The sequence below is a fragment of the Drosophila serrata genome, unplaced genomic scaffold (genome assembly GCF_035046125.1).
Source record: "Drosophila serrata isolate PLE 108 unplaced genomic scaffold, ASM3504612v1 contig_50, whole genome shotgun sequence".
Taxonomy (NCBI): Eukaryota; Metazoa; Arthropoda; class Insecta; order Diptera; family Drosophilidae; genus Drosophila; species Drosophila serrata.
In genome coordinates this window covers 15,455-34,818 of record NW_028256948.1, presented here as the reverse complement: position 1 = coordinate 34,818, position 19,364 = coordinate 15,455, and the positions used below count along the sequence as shown (strand labels likewise).

At 36.5% G+C, this 19,364-nt stretch overlaps 1 protein-coding gene across 1 annotated transcript in view; it reads right to left on the bottom strand.

The window, feature by feature from the left end:
* The window catches only part of LOC110185349 (ubiquitin-conjugating enzyme E2G 1), a 40,806-nt gene extending 22,946 nt beyond the window's left edge, over nucleotides 1–17,860 (bottom strand). Inside the window, exon 1 of the mRNA XM_020954126.2 lies at nucleotides 17,586–17,860. Within this exon, the coding sequence (XP_020809785.1) occupies nucleotides 17,586–17,631 (46 nt within the window). The 5' untranslated portion in view covers nucleotides 17,632–17,860. The remainder of the gene's footprint in view (nucleotides 1–17,585) is intronic.
* Between the last annotated feature and the right edge of the window lie 1,504 nt (nucleotides 17,861–19,364).

Genomic DNA, 19,364 nt, shown 5'->3' with positions numbered 1-19,364 from the left:
TTTTAACAATAACATAAATAATTTATATTATATTAATCTAATCACTAGGATTAAAGTTCTTTTTGCAAGGGTATATAAATTTCGGCATGTCAGAGTTACTTCCTTTCTTTTTTAAATTTTAATGTCTTAATTTATGATATTAAGAAAAAAAAGTAACATAATAAAATTAATAGTAATACAATTAATTGATCGTGCAGTTTTTCTTATGGGCCTAAGCTTCCCAAACTTTAAAATTATTGATTACACAGTCTTCGGTATAGAGTGTAACTTCGGTAAGAAAATGGGAACTTGAACATTCTGAATACAAACAGAAAGCTCATATTCGTTATGTCAGCAGACAAATAATTCAAGATATAAAATAAATTTAAAAAATTCCTGTCCTTATTTTTTATCTTTACCCATTGGAGATTCGAATTTAACGAACCTATCTTAAAATATCCCATTTTTAAACGGTGGCTTTAAAGTTTCCTTAAAACGTTGGAACCACGGGCCACAAACTCGGATGTCATAGCTCATACCTCAAAGTTGGTGGATCTCATACTGGACTGTAAAATAAATTAAGGGGGTAGACCACCCTGACATTTTTTAAAAATATAATTTTTTTTTTTTAATCAATCTTGATGCTGATATTCTTACGGTCATTTTAAGACATCGGGCTTAAAAATATCTCGTTACTTGTGGATTCTACAGCCATTAGAAGTGAGCGCTGCCGGTATACCGTAGAGTACTTTCTTTATCTTCTTTTGCGTTTTTCTCAAAACAACGTTTTTTAAAACGGTGTACATGATTTCTCAAAAACCGCCGGACCGATTCTCTTCAAATTTTTTACACAGCTTCTCTATAATGCCCTCTATGGCATGACGTAGGATTTTTTCGATATGTTTTTTTGTTTTAAAGTTATAAATTTTTAAATCAAAAATTTTGTTAAAAAAAAAAAAAAAATTTTCAAAGTGCTCCCATTTGCTCAAAAAAAATTATTTCCAAAAACGGCTACGTCATGCTATAGCCATACTTATATAGCTTATAAAAAATTTTTGTTTTTGAATTTCGGATAACAAATGTGGTGTGCAGCATGTACACCATCCGACCATTCCCTAAAAAAAATTCGTTTTTTGACTGGCTATATCTCCGAGGTTCGTAAATATTTTTTTTTCTTTCAATAAGTATTTTTTAGTTTAACATATGTACTTTGATGTACTAATAAATAAAAAGTTGTATTCCCAATAACTTAGTCAAAATGAATTTTTGAAAAACCCTCCAAATTTCATGCGTTCAGGGTGGTCTACCCCCTTAAGGTAGATAGTATATAGGAGTATATATATGTACTGGCGACCCGCCCCGGATTCGCACGGGTGCAATACTGATGCTGAATACATTACAGACAAACTGAACTAAATTTAAAAAATTCCTGTCCTTATTTTTTATCTTTACCCATTGGAGATTCGAATTTAACGAACCTATCTTAAAATATCCCATTTTTAAACGGTGGCTTTAAAGTTTCCTTAAAACGTTGGAACCACGGACCACAAACTCGGATGTCATAGCTCAAACCTCAAAGTTGGTGGATCTCATACTGGACTGTAAAATAAATTAAGGTAGATAGTATATAGGAGTATATATACGTACTGGCGACCCGCCCCGGATTCGCACGGGTGCAATACTGATGCTGAATACATTACAGACAAACTGAACTAAAACTCGATTGCGAACTCTAGCTCTTGAAGTCTGTTGTCTTTCTCTCCGGTCTTGAAGGCATTGGGAACGCTTGCAGCTTGATTCCTGTGCGGGATTGTATATTTCTGGAATATTGCTCTTCAAGTCGATGCAAACCTTTAGTACTTGATAATCATAAAAATTATTCAAATCATATCTTAGGATAATTAAATGTTCAATATCTGTGCTATATGTATGGGTCTAGTTTTGAAGACAACTTTTTGAATGGGGTAGTTACCTAACATTTTTTTTAAATTCCGCACACGACCATTAATTAGGGAGCTGCACGGCATGATTATTTCGTAATCTTAACCCCCCTCCCGTACCACCGTACCCGAGTGATGCCTACAACTCAACAACGCATAGTTAACTGCCGAGCGGATTCGTTTGAATGGTATGTCAGAATCTAATAATTCAAAAAGTTATATAAAGGGTTTGAAGCGATCTTAAATAAATTATTTATTTCGATAAGGATACAAAATAAGAAAATAATTTTATATCGTCAATCGTTTTCGCAGCGTTCGCAATTAAAGAACATTGGTCTTTTATTTTACAAACTATAGCCTGTCACTCAGGGATATCATAGTTTTTCAACAGTGAAAGAATTTTTCATATCGGTACAGTAGTTTCGGAGTCTATTTAAGACAAACAAACAAAAAATCAAACCTTTCCTCTTTATAATATTAATATGTAATATTAATATATAATATTATTATATAAAAAATACTTTTTCTATTATTTTGAAATGATATTACTGCTTATTTATTTTACATAATATTAAATAAAAGTACATTGGAAGAACAAATTATAGCAAAGGCGGATTTATTGAAGATCTCCGCAGGCGCCTTGTTGTTGTGTGGTGATCAGCCTACAGAATCACTGGATCATCTGAAACCAAAAACCAAAATGCTTTCTTTAGTTTAATACTTCATTTTTCCAGTGACGTCGAGATATTTTTAATTTTTTAATTTTTGACACCAACATGTGGGAAAATGACTATCTTTGAAAGAAATATCTACCTATTCGTATTATTAATATGTTAGTTAGGCTGTAGGCTGGTCACCGACTTAAAAAACTGCGTGTTTGAAGAAGTGGAAAACTATATAAACAAATGTAACTAAGTCAGAAACGTATGAACCTTCGTTAGTTTAGCTTCGAGTGACCTAAGAATGCAATACTTTATTCTTTAAACTCCTAAATTGTGTACTTTTAAATAATAAAATAAAAAGAATAATACGTAATTTTGGTAAACTGAAGTTAATATACATTTGCTGGAATAACAATAATTCCTGGTAACTGTCAATAATTACAGTTGAATCAAATTTAAATGTAACATTGATGGGAATGAGAAAAAACATTTTTCATTCTTAGTTATAGATATCCCACTTGGTCCTTAAAAAGGACCAGGAAGAAAATTATAGTTCCTGGCCGTTTTTAAGGACCAAGTGGGATATCGATAACTAAGAATAATTTTAAAATTACATATATTTTGGAGTAGGAATTATGTTGGAAATTAAGGATTTTCTTTTAAACTGATATTTATTATACATGATGGTTAGGTCTGCCCCGTTTAGACACATATGTATTTTACATGAAATAAAAATTACTCTAAATGCAAATTTTTATTTTTAATCGGCTTTAGAAATAGTGAGTTTTAAAAAGATAAGAATGTTACGGTGTTGACCCAAAGGTACGTGAATTTAATAGTGACAAATTTTCAATTCGATCGTATCCGGCCAACTATTTTTTATGAGAAATCTTTAAAATATTGTACCGTATGTATGTTTCTGAGTACTTGAGAAAAGGTTGTTTAATTTTTAAAGTATGAGTATCCAAAAATATTAAAGCTCTCTCCTGAAGTAGTAGTTGCACACGATAAAAAAAATTATGATTCAATTAACATTTTGAGCAGAGCCCTTGGGGAATTCGTAACTTGCACATAGTTTTAAATAACATATTATAAAATAAATAATATATAAATATGCTCTTATACGATTTAATAAGCTAACATTAAACGATATATCCCAATTCATTTGTAAAAAGGCACTCTTTTTGCACCTAATTAACCATTGTTGTCTTTAATAATACTATTATGTTACAACTGATTAGTTTTCAGCACCATACGGTTTTACCTAAGATGCATTAATGCATTGGTTATGCATTAGTTAAAAAAATTGATATACCTAAATTACATATACCAATTTAAAGTGATAACAAAAATACTGCTTTAATGAGCAAAAAATGTAATAAAAAAAATCATTAGACTCATTAAAGGACGAGTTGTGAAAATAGTCTCACAATTTAATTTTTCTTATAGTGTTTTCAAAATATTTGTTGAAACTAAAGTGAAAAAAAAATGTTTAAAAATTTAAAATAAAATTATGATTTAGCTTCTGGCACTGAACCAAAACCAGGCTGGGTAAGTTAAAAAAATTAATTTAAGAATATGCACATATGTACATCAATGCATGACGATGAAAGTGTATCCCCGGCGAGCAAGTGCAAGTGCGTGGAGAAAACTCTAAAAGGTGCAAACATTGTAGTTCAAGACCCTTTGGAACAGATACATACCAGGATCGGCTCCGGCAAACAATATGGCCGCTCAGAATCTTGGTGGAGAAAGTCGACGGTAAGAGGGGATCCTCGCTCGCCCCCAGTGAGAGCATCCTTCTCCCCAAAACGCCTCCCACAATCATAGCTTCCACAAGCGAAGATTTTCCGCGCGTTTTCTCCTCCGGACAGCAACACATTTAGATCAGCTGATCGCTGTGTGGTGCAACGCACGAGCAGGGAGCTTCTAAAGCCGTTTAGTGTTGAAAAACACCACTAGCCAAGTTCCCCACACAAGGCCAACTCCAAGCTGGACTTTAGGAATAGAAAAATATTTTAAAATCGTCTTTTTAGGGCAAAGAGCAAACGGGCGAGGATCTGGACATCTTTCAACCCCTCCGCTACAGGTCGATATTAGCGCTGCGCTGGCCGAGGACCACACCAAAAGCTCTACTGCGAGCGTAATCCAGCAGACCACCCGTATGCTGGCAGGAAAGTCCACCCCAATGCTGGCAGGAAAGGCCACCCCCATGCTGGCAGGAATTTCTTCCAACGCGGCTGGTGCCGCTGACTCGGGTGTCGCGACTTGGGAACAAATCAGAGACAGACAAACCCAAGAATCCCAAACCTAATCCGGCAACAGAGCGAGGACGTTGGTGCAGCCATCTAAAACTGCGGGCAGCCGACACCTGGCTGCGGGCGTCGATACCTGACTACGCCCGGGCCAAGGTTCAGGGAACCACAATAGCAGCTGCACCTAGCCCCGCGCTAGCATATAGATGCCTTGAGGACGTAGTGCAGGAGATCGCCCGAGACGCCCGTGGTCGATCCCCTGTATTAATCGCTGGGGACTTCAACGCGTGGTCCACCACCTGGGGGAGCTCAAGGACGACTCAGCTGAGAACCGTCCTTAGCGCCCCTAAGCAGCATAGCAGGCGACTGATAGCAACCATCCTGTCATCCTGTCCAGTCAGAGGAGGCTGCACTGGTGGTATCGTCAACAATCCCAATAGACCTGCTTGCAGACGAGCGCAGTTCAGGGAACTCGGACAGCAGGATCCAACGAAGCAGCACTATTGCTCTGTGGCAAGTGAGATGGGTGACCTGGTTTCACGGCTGCTGAGAGGACACGGACAGCTAGATTACGACACCACGCAGATCATCACAAGACATGGATGCTTCAGGCTTACCTGTATAGATTCAAGCACGAGGTCGACTCACACTGCGGCCACTGTGGTAGGGATTTTATCGAGAACGCAGAGCACGCCTTCTTCGTGTGCCCACTATTTTCGGCGGAACGAGCGGCGCTGCAGGCAGACAGTCGCCTAACACCCGACAATCTGATCGCCTATATGCTGGAAAGCCCCTCCAATTGGAATGGGGTTCCCGAATTGATAGCCTCTGTGATGCGTGAGCTGAAGCACCGGGAGTAGACCCGTCGCACTGAAGGCAATCGATGAGCGGCAGCACGACCGCCAACCGCCATCGCGAAGTATAGTTCCGCGGAGCGGACATTCTTACCTTTCAAACTTCAAACCTTACTATTACCCTTTATTTTTGTAAAATATTTTAAATTTCCATACCTTTTTCTATGTTTTTTTTTCTCTCAAAACGAATATAATAAATATAAAGTCTTTTATTTGAACATTTTCTTTGCATTTTATAAAGAAAAGGAATAGCGTTTATTGAAGAGTTAGCGATGAAGACATACAATTTTAACCATATAAAAAAAATGTCCGTAATTCTAAGTCAAAAATTTGGCATCAAGAATAAGATATCTGGGCACCCCAGTACTGGCATCACTAGTAGATGCCTCCAAGGGGATACCAGGCAAAATACAACAACTTGATCGTCAAATCTTTAAAATAGTGTAAACTATGTCCAGCTCCATACAATGACATCCGGACAAATAAGGGCAATATTGATCTGTGCATAATCTATGTATGTCTGGTTAAACCCAACCCAAGTCCAAAAAGATAAGTTTAATAAAAATTCATATTAACGAACTTGTTATGTGTAACATTCCGAAATATAGTATAACCAAAGACCATAGGATATAAATAAAAACAAATAAAACAATAAAATAAATTACACCATATAATCATTTTGCACTCGAATTTTGTTAAAAACTTCTTTTATACACTCCTGTTCATAATTATACGACACCTTTTAAATTTTTGGATTCAGCGGTCGTAGGAGAATGGAAACACACAGTATATCAAAATAAATTATGCCGACTTATAGCACAAAGAGTTGTGCACACAATGCGCTATTCTTATCCTAGTTTGCATCAATCGTTTTCAAGTAACGGTAAAAAGAGGACACGCGCCTTGATTTAGGCTACGCTGCAATTGTTTCAAAATGATACGACACATTTCATTTATTGCGGCTAAAAAGGAAGGTTTAGTGCTGATTAGGGTTTTTATAATTTTTTTAAAAATATTTTATACATTTTTTAACAAAATGCCGCATGGTAGCTTATTAAGCGAAGGAGAGAAGGGAAAAATTAAGGCGTATAACGAGTCTGGCTTTAATGTTAGCCAAATATCCCGGCTGATGGGTCAAACACGCTGTATTATTACCAAATTTTTGAAAAATGTGGATGGGTACGGTGTCAGGCGTAGCTCTGGAAGAAAGCGGAAGCTATCTGATCGCGACAAACGTCGAGTACTTAACAATGCAAGACATTTTTTTTCACCGTGTGCCTCACTTGCTGCGTGTTCTAGTCGTCCTGTGTCCTGTAGGACTATCTGACGAACATTACTAAGCTCCGAAAATATTGTAAGAGTAGTTTTGAAAAAAACTCCGATACCGCAGCACAAAAGAGCACGACTTCAGTTTGCCGAAAACCATTTGGAAACAAACTGGGCCTCGATATGGAATTTTAAATTAATTTTTGTCAATATTTCACATTTTAGATCATTTTTTCTGATGAGAAAAAATTTAATCTTGATGGCCCAGATGGGTTTCGTCCCTATTTGCTTGATTTGGGTAAGGATCCCCTTATGTTCCTAACATGCAATTTTGGAGGCGGATTAGTTATGGCTTGGGGAACCTTTCATGCGGTTGGTACGCTTGAACTGTGCTTTACAAGCTCAGAAATTAAAAGTCCAGACTACAAAAATTTGTTACAAGATCGTCCTCTGTCATTTTCGGATCAAAATAAGGACCAAAATTATGTTTTTATGCAGGATAATACGTCCATTCATAAAAGCAAAGAGACGCAACTGTTCCTCAATGACAATAAAATAAATGTTTTGGATTGGCCGGCTTGCTCTCCTAACCTTAACCCGATTGAAAACATCTTGGGTATCTTAGCCAGGCCAACAACAACAAATTTCAGACTGTTAAAAGTCTCAAAAATGAAATTTTAAGACAATGGTGTCTCTTGGACCAAAATATCTTAAAAAACCTTATAAATTCAATGCCTAGAAGAATTTTTGAAGTGGGAAAAGCACAAGGCGCCGTTATAAACTATTAATATTTAGTTATAAACAATTAAAACAATAAAATATTAGCTGTAAACAAAAATAATGAAATGTGTCGTATCATTTTGAAACAATTGCAGCGTAGCCTAAATCAAGGCGCGTGTCCTCTTTTTACCGTTACTTGAAAACGATTGATGCAATCAAGGAAAAGAATAGCGCATTTTGTGCACAACTCTTTGTGCTATAATTCGGCATAATTTATTTTGATCTACTGTGTGTTTCCATTCTCCTACGACCGCTGAATCAAAAATTTCATAGGTGTCGTATAATTATGAACAGGACTGTACATATACACCAAAGGTGCACACGTATTCATTTTCAAGCATTGTAATTTGCTCTCGACCTGAAAATAACAAGGATACAAATTTCATTTTCCATGTAGATCACTAGAGAAAATCCCGAGGTTTCCGTACTACTTCCAACTAACAAGTGAGAAGGATCAACAAAATACACGATACAACTGTTACTTCTGTAAAAAGGACTTGTACTCAGTGGAACGATCCGGCCATTATAGTAGACCCACCCTCGATAGGTTGCAACAGCAGCGTATGGCCAAAAGAAATCCGTCAAATTTACATACAACATTCAAATAATTAAGAAAAACACACACCAGTCTTAAATCTAAATTTTTAAGAAAAATTAAGTTCTTGAATTTTGAATAACTAAAATGAAACCCAAACTTATTCTTCATACATAGCATTTTAAATGACCAAAGAAGACTTAGCAAACATACTCGACAGCTTGAGGGACCTTCATCTTTTAATAACTCTCTAATAAACGAACGGATCATGGGCGACAGATATTATTCAATTCATAATAAAATGATAAACAGAACAGTCGTATCGTTTTCAGTCGACGTTTGATTGGACACAAATTCCATAATACCTATGATACAGAGCATTAAATATAGACAGTGACAACCAGCTGCCATCAACTCAAACAACTTGAACCCCACAAAATCAGAAACAGCAGACAGTCGCAAATCTCTTTACCTGGTGGCAAAAAAATATATCGATTCGGTCCATTTAGATTCCGGATTTTTTTTTAAACCAAACAGCTAAACAAACGCGTTGTAATTGCCCTGACATGTAGAAAGAAATTCACAAAGAGTTCTGCAGGAGCATCAGACATAAGAAACAGAAGAACCCTCTGCGCTCATACAGCAATCGGTAGACGCAGACATTTCTTACCAGCATTCCACAATTGGGAAACACATACATATGTATGTAGGTATGTTGATTTTGGCTGGGCAAACTGCTATAAGCTACCCTGCAGTACCAGTCATCAGTAATTCATCAACAGTCAAGGCGGTGTTGTTGATGATTCTTCGATGAATAGCCAAACAAATTATTGATGAATTTAACACAGGCATGTCCTAGGCTATCATCAACAACAATTCATCGATGTTTCATCAACAATTCAGGGTATATACATATGTATGTATGTACAGGAAAATAAATACATATCAAATTAATAATTGTTACACGATGAATCTCAATGGTCAAAAGTAATTACTGACTAATGTAACAACCTAACCTAACCCATTCTATACTTAAACGACCCTATACAGTATGTATGTATGATCTACACTAACCAGAAAAGCCTGCGTACACACTTAACACGCAACATTGATGTTAAATAAAAATGGTTATATGGAAGATATTAACTTCATTTTTTTTTAATTAACGACAAAAAGTACACGTGTTTATGGGCAAGAACAAAGTCTGCGTAAAAACTTCAATTAATTAAAACAAGAAAGAAAGCTTACTTCGGCATGCCGAAGATTAAATATCCTCGCAGATAGAGTTTCGATGACTAGGAATCAATACAATATAAATTAATGCCTGCTTTCATTTCAATCACCGATACATATTATATTTACAGTTTTACATTCACAGTTTTGCATTTTTCCTCTTTTTCTAACGATCCTTTGTATGGCACCTATATGATATAGTCGTCCGATTTTTATACAATTTGACACCAAATTCTAGAATAGATCGAAATAGCTATAACTTTTATTTGATGAAAATCTGTTGAAAACTGAAAAAGTTATTATTTTTAATTGTATTCATTTCTCGATCGTTCGTATGGGAGCTATATGATATATTAGTCATATTTTTTTTTTAATTTTACCCAAATTTAAGAATAATATATATTGGCTATATCTTAAATTTGATTAAATTCTGTAGAAAACTAAAAATGTTGTAATTATTTTCTGTAACAATTTTCCTATCATCCCTATAGCAGCTAAATGATATAGTCGTCCAATTCGGCCCGCCCCGACATACATATATACGAGTGGGAGTATATAGAAGACTATTTACAAAGTTTCATTCAGATAACATCAAAACTGAAAGATTAGTTTGCGTAGAAACGGACAGACGAACATGGCTAAATTGACTCGGCTGTTGATGCTGATCAAGAATACTTTATGTAGTCTTCCTTCATTGCGTTGCAAACTTCTGACTGAAATTATAGTACTGCAAGGGTATAAAAAGCCATTTATTGTTAAGGGATTACTGAAATTAGTATGAAGGATAAATCTTCCTATCTATTGTCTCATTCAAGCTTTTTAGCATTGACTAAACGAATTTTTCGGTGAATTCAGGTTGTATTTTGCTCAACACATCCAAAATAACCTCCTTCCTGCGGCGACTATATAAAGCAACCATTGCTTCACAATATGCGCAGTATACTTAGGGTCATTATCCTGTTGGGACCAAAAATCATCTGCCAGACACAATTTTGATTCCGTTTGGTGCAAGTTGTAATTAAGGACTTTCATATGAGCACTAAGCAAGAAATCCATAGAGAAGTCAAACCGTACAAAAAAGTACTATCACAAAAACGGCTGAGCCTGGAACCCCAGGGCACCCAAACGAAATGTCTAGAACCCCTGAGTGTCTTCGGCTTTTTCGAGTTCGAAGCATTCGTTCGAAACCGAGCACAAAAAGATTTTACTTTTCAGTGGCAGATCGACCGTGGAACGATGAGCAGGGGTGCGTTTCTTTGCGCTGTGCTCTCGTTTCTGTGTATATGTGTACAAGCGCTCGCCCGTTTGTATGCGTGTGCAAATTTCAACATACAGTCTTTTTTATAGATTTTGGACGGCTACAGCCAGTGCGCCGAAGCGGCGGCTCACTTACTTATGACGTCACAGCAATACTTAGCGGCTAGCGCTTGCATTGGGGGACAAATTTAAGTTATCTAATTATAATTACTACTTATTTTAATTTAAGTTTTTTGTTTCTGACAATATATTTCCCAAAGGCATTTTTGACCGACCAGAAATTATTTATGAATTCCATATTAAAACAGTTGTATTTGTTTCAGTAAATTTGCAAATTTATAAAATTATAATGATTAAAAACTAATTGTATAATTAATTAACTAATTGTAAACTAGAAAATAATAGACTTATGGTAAATTTATGACATTATTACTTATGACATTACATACTTATGTATGTACCCTGCAGTACCAGTCATCAGTAATTCATCAACGTTTCATCAGCAGTCAAGGGGGTGCTGTTGATGATTCATCGATGACAGGCCATACAAACTGTTGATGAATTTAACATGGGCATGTCCTAGGCTGTCATCAATTGTTGATGAATCATCGATGAATTGTAGTTGCAGGGTACATACATAAGTATGTATGTAAGTACGTTCTGTTCATAGTTGAAAAATAATGTCATAAATTTACCATAAATCTATTATTATCAGTTTACAATTAATTAATTAATTATACAATTAGGTATTCGGGATCGCCCGCTCCTGAGTATCCGAGCTTCGCCCGCTGCTAGCGAGCTGAAGGACGGCTAGTTCGCGCTCCACTTTTCAGGCCCGCTCTCTTACTGCTTAGCATAGCTTATTGGTCGGGACCGCAGCCCTGAAGATTTAGCTGGTTTAGTTCTATGTATGCAGCCAATTAAAGCTGACGCTATAATTTTGCCCCACGACGCCCCGACTTTCATTCCGAAACCCAACGGGTTTTTCTTTGCTTCGCGACATGGGATTATTTTAGCTTCAACATTAGGACAAATTTTTACGGGCAGGATCATCCCCCTACAAGCGGACCTGACCATAGAAGGTACAACGCTCGCCTCCTATGAATATAACCGAGACGCACCCGATGCCAGCTTCACCGGAAGTGCATGGCCGATGTTCGCTGATAGTGAAATCGAGGAGGAGATGGCCAGCCCAAAGAAAAACCAGAACGCTGTGAAATTATACTAGACGAGATAATCGTGAAGTTTAATGACACCAGACATTACATGCTGGCTATGAATAAACTGCAGCTCGACATTATAGATTCGACGGCAGACGCCCACTCCGAGCGATTCACCTCGTGCGGAAGCCAGAAAACAACTTTAGGAACGGCTTGTATAAAGGTATTCTGGGGCTGATACTGCCTGAAGGTTGCTCCGTGATGGGCTTCGCTGACGACATCGCGCAGGTCATTGTGGAGAAGCATGGCTGACGATTCTGCGAAATGGAGCCTTCCGATCGACATGCTGATGTCTTGGCTAGCAGACAACGAGCTCTCGTTCGCCAAGCACAAAACGGAAGCAGTGGTCATCGATTATAAATTGACTGAACTACAAGTCAGCTAGGGTGGGCAGGGGTCGAGTCATCCAAGGATGATGGCCAACACGAGCGGCCCTAGACAGCTCAGCACACGGCTAATAGAAACAGTGGTGACCTAGACCATACTGTATGCCACCCGATATGGGTGGATGCCAGGTTGACTGCGAGCCTCAGCCGACAATACATGTCGGTATATAGACGAGCACTGCGCATTTCCAGCTGCTTCTGCACGGTGTCAGAAGAAGCCGCTCTGGTGGTAGCCGACACAATCCCTATCGACCAAATAGCAGCTTGTATTTAATGTAATTTTTTTTACTCTACTACCCTTAAAAAAAAACATTCGGACTTGCTTGTTCTTGTGTTTACTCATACACAAGCTCGATTGTCGTTGCCATCAAAAAAATAACCTCACTTTGTAAAACTAATGTATGGCCGTTTCTCGTACGTATGTCCCGTACGCTCTCTCTCCCTCTGTGTAATAGTTAAAGCATTCACCTTGTAACGGTCTGTCGTCGTTCGGGTAGTTCAGGGACGGCCATCCGAGAGCGATAAAGTCCAGCCGACGTCGGTTGGCTCGACAGTCTGTCGTGGCAGGTTCGGGTTGCTGGGTCTGCAAGCTGTCTTCCAGCCTTGGTTGGTTGTCGGCTCCCGAAGGCACACGAGCGGAGTTGTTACAGTGGGACCCAAAAGTCAGCCAGTGAGAGGTTGTTGTCGTTGGACCCTAAAGTCAACCCGAGCGAAGTTGTTCTTGTCGGACCCTAAAGACGACAGAATTTGTTTTTGTTGGACCCAAAAAGTCAGTCCACAAAAAAGTTGTTGTTTTTTAAACCTACAGTCAACTCGTCAAAATAATTTGTTATTGCTAGACCCTAAAGTCAGCCAGAGAGAAGTTGTTGTTGTTGGACCCTCAAATCAGCCCAAAGAGAAGTTGTTGGACCAAAAAGTCAACTCGAGAGAAGATTTTACTGTTGGACCCTAAAGACAGCCAAAGAGAAGTTGTTGTTGTTGGACCAAAAAGTCCACTCGAGAGAAGTTGTTATTGTTGAACCCTAAATACAGCCAGAGAGAGGTTGTTGTTACTAGGAAACTACAGGAGTAACTGCAACGTATAAAGCAGACTTGAAGCAAGGATCTTGTCCAACCAAAGTGACGTCGCTGCAGACTACGAGCTCTCGTTACTTCCTCACCCGATCGTTGCCTGCTGCTGAGTGCCGAAATAATGCTGTGGTCTGCTTTATATAGGGCTTAGGGGGGTTAAGTGTGCCCGCCGCCTGTGGCCCCTGCGCGATCTTGGGCGCGTTTTCAAATTTAAATATCCCCCTCGCTTCCGTGCTTCAGCTATTTATTTATCCTTATTTCCTTATATTCTACTCCTCATCACTATCTTTCATCTTTCCAAGTGAACGAACGTGTTTTTTCTTGCACTCTCGATTTGTGTAAAAGTTTTCAAATAACCACCTGGGTTATCTTAAATCTTCTATTTTGTGTCAACTACTTCCCGTTCACTTCGCGAGTGCATGCAGCTATTCTGATTTGTGTATATAATTCTGTATTGTGTATAATTTTGTTTCCCAATTTAGTTGTGCTGCTAGTGCATGCTTTTGCATATTTTGAATTCCCTTTTTTTTTGTGCCTTTTTCGTTTTGCTTTCGTTTCCAATGTCGGTACAGCTAAAAGTTTTAGTTTTCTATCTCACACGCTCTCCCGGTCTTTCGCTCTCGCTGTGCCGCTGCACCACTTATCAACAAATTCTAAAGTACAGTGGTAAGTCAATAATAAAGTCCTCCAAGATCGTCTGTTTCGCAAAAACGTGCAAAAAGGCCATAAATGCAAGTGACCTTACCATTGGCTATGAGTTCAATTGGTCCGATCTATACATGTGCACTGACATGGCAGTTACCGTGGATATTTTTTACAATGCCATGAATTCATTTTTTACTGAATGTGTTCCGATATACTATTCGCCAAGCTCGAATAAACCGCCCTGGTTTTCTAAAGAGTTGACCCGACTTAATAAAAATCTAGGCTGTATGTTCTCAATCTGCCCTTTCATCTTATTTATCAGCTCGGTCAAAGCTTACCGTGCTGAACGCGGAGTGTTATAAAAACTATTTAACTCGTTGTAGGGCCCCGTTCTCACAGGACCCAAAACAGTTTTATAATTTCGTTAACACTAAACGTAAGCCTAAAACAAATCCTTCCTCGCTTTCATTTGAAAATACTGCCGCAAATAATCATCTCAGTAGCCGATCTCTTTTCGCAGTTTTTTTTAAACAACTTATTCAAACTCTTCTTCCTGACTGTGTGCTCAGGTATTGTGCCTTCTGAAATTGTTTACCTTATCCTTAGAAACGTCCGACTTTCTCATTATTTGGAAAGAATCTTTTATTATTCCTCTCCACAAAAAAGGTACCAAATTGGATGCTAGCAATTATAGAGGAATCTCTAAGTTGTCGGCTATCCCTAAACTATTCCTTTTGGAACCCTTATTGTTTATATTATTTATAAATGACCTGCCCAAAGTCTTGACAAACTCCAGAGTGCTTATGTAAGCAGATGACATCAAGCTTTGCGTGTAATACAAGGACGTCGCCTGTCAGTATGATTTACAAACAGATGTCAATAATTTTCAAACATGGTGCCGTGTAAACTTTTTAAACTTTAATATCCCTGGCTCTAAACGAAAGCTAATGACACTCTCTAGTGTCGTTTCTAAGCTTCCTACTTACACGCTTAACTGCTGCTCTTTGGAAAGAATTAATTCTGTTGATGATTTGGGTGTTCGCTTAGACCCAAAACTTTATTTTATTGATCAAGGTGTGTGCTTGGATTTATTAAACGGTGGTCGAAGGAATTCAATGAATTCAATACCTCTTCAGTTCGTCCTTTCTTAAAATATGGATACTTTATTTTTCGCTCTACGCGGTTTTAATTGGGATGTAAACCAAAGATTACCATCTTACACTAATAGACTCCTCCTACTTAACTTACCATCCTTAACCAACCGTTGAACTATGCATGTCATTACCTTCATCTATAACCACATTCATGGCGACGTGGAAAGTGCTAAATTGTTGAGTCAGCTCAATTTCCATGAACCAAGTAGAAATACTATATCCTATATTCCTTTAGTGTTGCACCACCGTAGAACCTCCTTTGAATTGCATGATCCTTTTAGAGAAATGTGTGCAAATTATAGTGATTTGTACACATTAATCTCTAACTTTTATAGCCTTCCAAAACTAAAAATTGTAATTCTAACCCACTTAGTAGACATGCAGGCAAGCAATTTGGCAGCACGCCAGTAGTTAATTTCCTCGTACTCTTTTCTATATTTCCTATCGCGTGTAAGTACTTAACCCAACAGGCACGTGCCTGGTTTAATACGGGCCCCTTGTACGTACTGATCGTAGTGCATCAACGTCCAAGAAGTCAATATCTTCCATATAACTAATTTTATTTAACATCAAAGTTATGTGTGTACGCAGGCTTTTTCTGGTTAGTGACATTTTAGTTACAACCTTATTTAATAAGATGTGAACAATAATCATACGTTGAAGTAAGTGGTGTCAGGAAGTACCCTAACATGTTTAAAACTTTTTTGCCAAGGGCCTTTGCTACACGGTCGTCAATGCATTTTATACAATAGCAGACCTGCGAGTCTTCTATCTCTAAAAGTTTAAACCAAAGAGTATAGATGTTCAATTATGTAAAATAAGCTCAAAAATGTTGAGATATTGTGGGTTCAGATATGAAGACTCACATAATAGAACATATACTCGGTGGTTTTTCGATTAGCTTAGCGGGTAGAGCTTTAAAATTTAATAATTACAAAAACAAGAAATTGTGTTTATGCGCACACATTTCGCTAATTTCTACACATATACATTCATATGCATAATGCATGCATTAGGTCTCAAATGTGCACAAAAAACGTGTTCTAACCTTCTTCACTTTCAGTTTAATCTTTGGTGATTGACACCGATATTCTGTTACTATTAGCTCTTATTATCTAACACTATCTCGACCAAAGCAGGGACTATCAGCTCGCAAACAGTAAATGTAAGAGCCGGCTGTAATTAATTAATTTATTGAGCAATACAAAAATTTTTACACTTACCAGAAAAAGTCTTCGTACCCACTTAGCGCGCAATTTAGATGTTAAATAAGAAAAGTTCTATGGAAGATATTGACTTCATTCTTTTTTTTTAATTCTAAGAATCATCAATTATTAAAATTATAACCAGTCTTCATTTGTTCCATTGACAACTATTTTAATTAAAATTAAAAAACAATAAAAACACAAGTTTTTAGGCAAGAAAAAGTCGGCGTACAAAGTTTTCAATCAGCGTGAAAAACATCTTGCAGCTTTCGGTAATAAAGGCATTACAAAATAGTGATGCTTTTTGTTTTAAGAATGAAGTCAATATCTTCCATAGAACTATTTTTATTTAACATCCAAGTTGCGTGTTAAGTGTGTACGCACACTTTTTCTAGGTAGTGTATATACATATGTATGTATGTACATCCTATTGTATGTAAAATCTCATTCCAGCCAGTTTTCTAAAACCTATAATAGCATTCTAAGATTAAGGGTATGATTGACTGAAATTGGTAAATGGTATTGGGATTTTAAATCATATCAAATCAACAGACATACATATGTATGTACCTACATGTATGTATGTATGTATTTACGTATAGAACAACTTTAAACTAGAAATGTTCGTCATACACTCAAATGGAAGTATGCACATGTACAAGCATTATGTATATACGTATGTACATATATATTAGGAGATACAATAAGTTTTGTAATATGTTAGATTATCGAACAATATTATAAATGCATATGTATATTTGTAGTACATATATACATACATACATATATGTAAATGCCTATGACAAATAACCATTTACGAGCATTCAAGGGGTTAGTTTTATTTATTTTTGCATTATTTACAAATTTTCAATTTACATAAGGTGTATTCAATGTTTATTATGTTATTTAACAAATCATTTACAAATGGGTATAATTTTTAACATAGAAAGACACAAATAAATTAAGGAATAAATAAAGATATAAAAAAACACGTGACATAGAAATGCCTTTAAAAAAAAAAAAATTTTATAAATTTCAAATGGTGTATATGAAAAAAATTAAACATACATATACATGTTGCAGTATTAGTATGCATGTATGTATATACATAAATGTATATATGTTTGGAAAAATTAAACTTGCCTGCCAATTGCTTCTTTAACAGTAACGATGACTGAAGTTCAGACATAATCAGTTTAATATATTATGTTTTTTGATTTAACGCACACTCTATTTACACAAATAAAAAGCTTTTGGATTATACCCAGTATCCAAAGCAGAACGACCAAACAGAATTTTCCTGCTAAACAGAAATTATGACTGGGATGACACCAAAATATAGGGCTGGTTCACGGAGGTATTAATAGAATGTAGCCAATAATGATATGTTTTCACTGTCGTTAGATAGAGCGTATTTGGTGTGAATTTTTAAAAAATGTCATCCTTGTACAGAGAATGGCAAAATCGTTGTAAATTATATTGTTAAAAAAAATTGATGTTTCAGTTAAAGAAAATGATCATGGCGGTATGCCATGTAATTTTGCTCAGATTCTTTTTGTAAAGCGTATAGGGTCACAGGTGAAGAATAAAAAAGTTTGCAATTTAAGAATTATAGTTATCTATCGTCATTGATTTATATATATACATATTAATGACGAGGATTCCGGAAATGTATACTTAAAGGTATATATAAATATATACTTTCACCAGTAATGGATCAGTAATCATCAATAATGGATCAGTAATCAGTGAACAAGTTGTTTTGCCAAGTGCTAATGATACATTACGCTGTATCAAACATAATTGGCTTGGAAACAATTGTTATCGTCCAGCTTCCCGCCAACAATTATTTGATTTTGCGTATAAAAAACAGATCGGGACATTCTTAAAAATTCATTAAACAGTCCAAACAATAATTTTTGACCAGATACCGAATATAATACATTGTTATTTAATAAGGGAGGTCTTTTTCTTAAAAAGAAAGGCTTTCAAGTTTATTTTGTGCATTGCCGCAATTATAGCACTGCAGTCCGTTTTCGTTACTACAGAAAATTAAATTCTAAACTAATTATTACAAAATAATTAAGGATTTCACTGATTTCATGTTTAATAAATTATATTTCTTTTGGTTTGCATTCCTTTTATTTAATTATTATTATGGATATTTAAATTCTATGTAATCCATTAGAATCACAGAAAATAAGAGTACTTTTTTACGCTTCCTCTTTACTGATCATGATGGATAAAATCTGGCATCATGATCAGTAATCATAAGCGTTCAGCAGAAATATCGATAAAAATCAATCACTGATTAGTGTTCATGATTTTCTGCTGACCAATGATTTAGATCGACGTATTTACCGATGTTTTTGCCCCTCTTATGATCATCGTTTAATGATGGATTATCCAAAATAGTTGGTAACTTATTCCGCTGAAGCCATATTTACTTGGTTTTTTTATATTTTGGATGAGCCACACTTATTCGTACAGCTGGTATCGGATGGAGGATTGAGATGTAACGCTTTGGGAATCGGAGTTTCACATCACATAATTTACACGGAAGAAGTGCTTGGGAAGGTGGTAGCATTTGATAAAATCCATCTGTGCAGCGAAGAGGTAATGTCCTGTTTTTTAATATCCTTTTTTGTTTATCATGATGAAAAAAGTCTTGCAACATCAGTCATAATACTTATTTAGCAGAACTATTGTAAAAAATCTATCAAAGAACCCAGCCGTCGCCTTGAATATGAAGGCAAACAAATGGATGCGCAAATGCCGTCTGTGCCTGTGGGTATTAAACTCCAGTTCTAACAGTTTCAAAAAGAGCTCTATATGTAAATATAAGTGTACATTTCATATATTTTATTTGCAAAATCATAAATTTTTTTGTTTGTGTAAAGCATTTCAGAAATTATTGGGGGA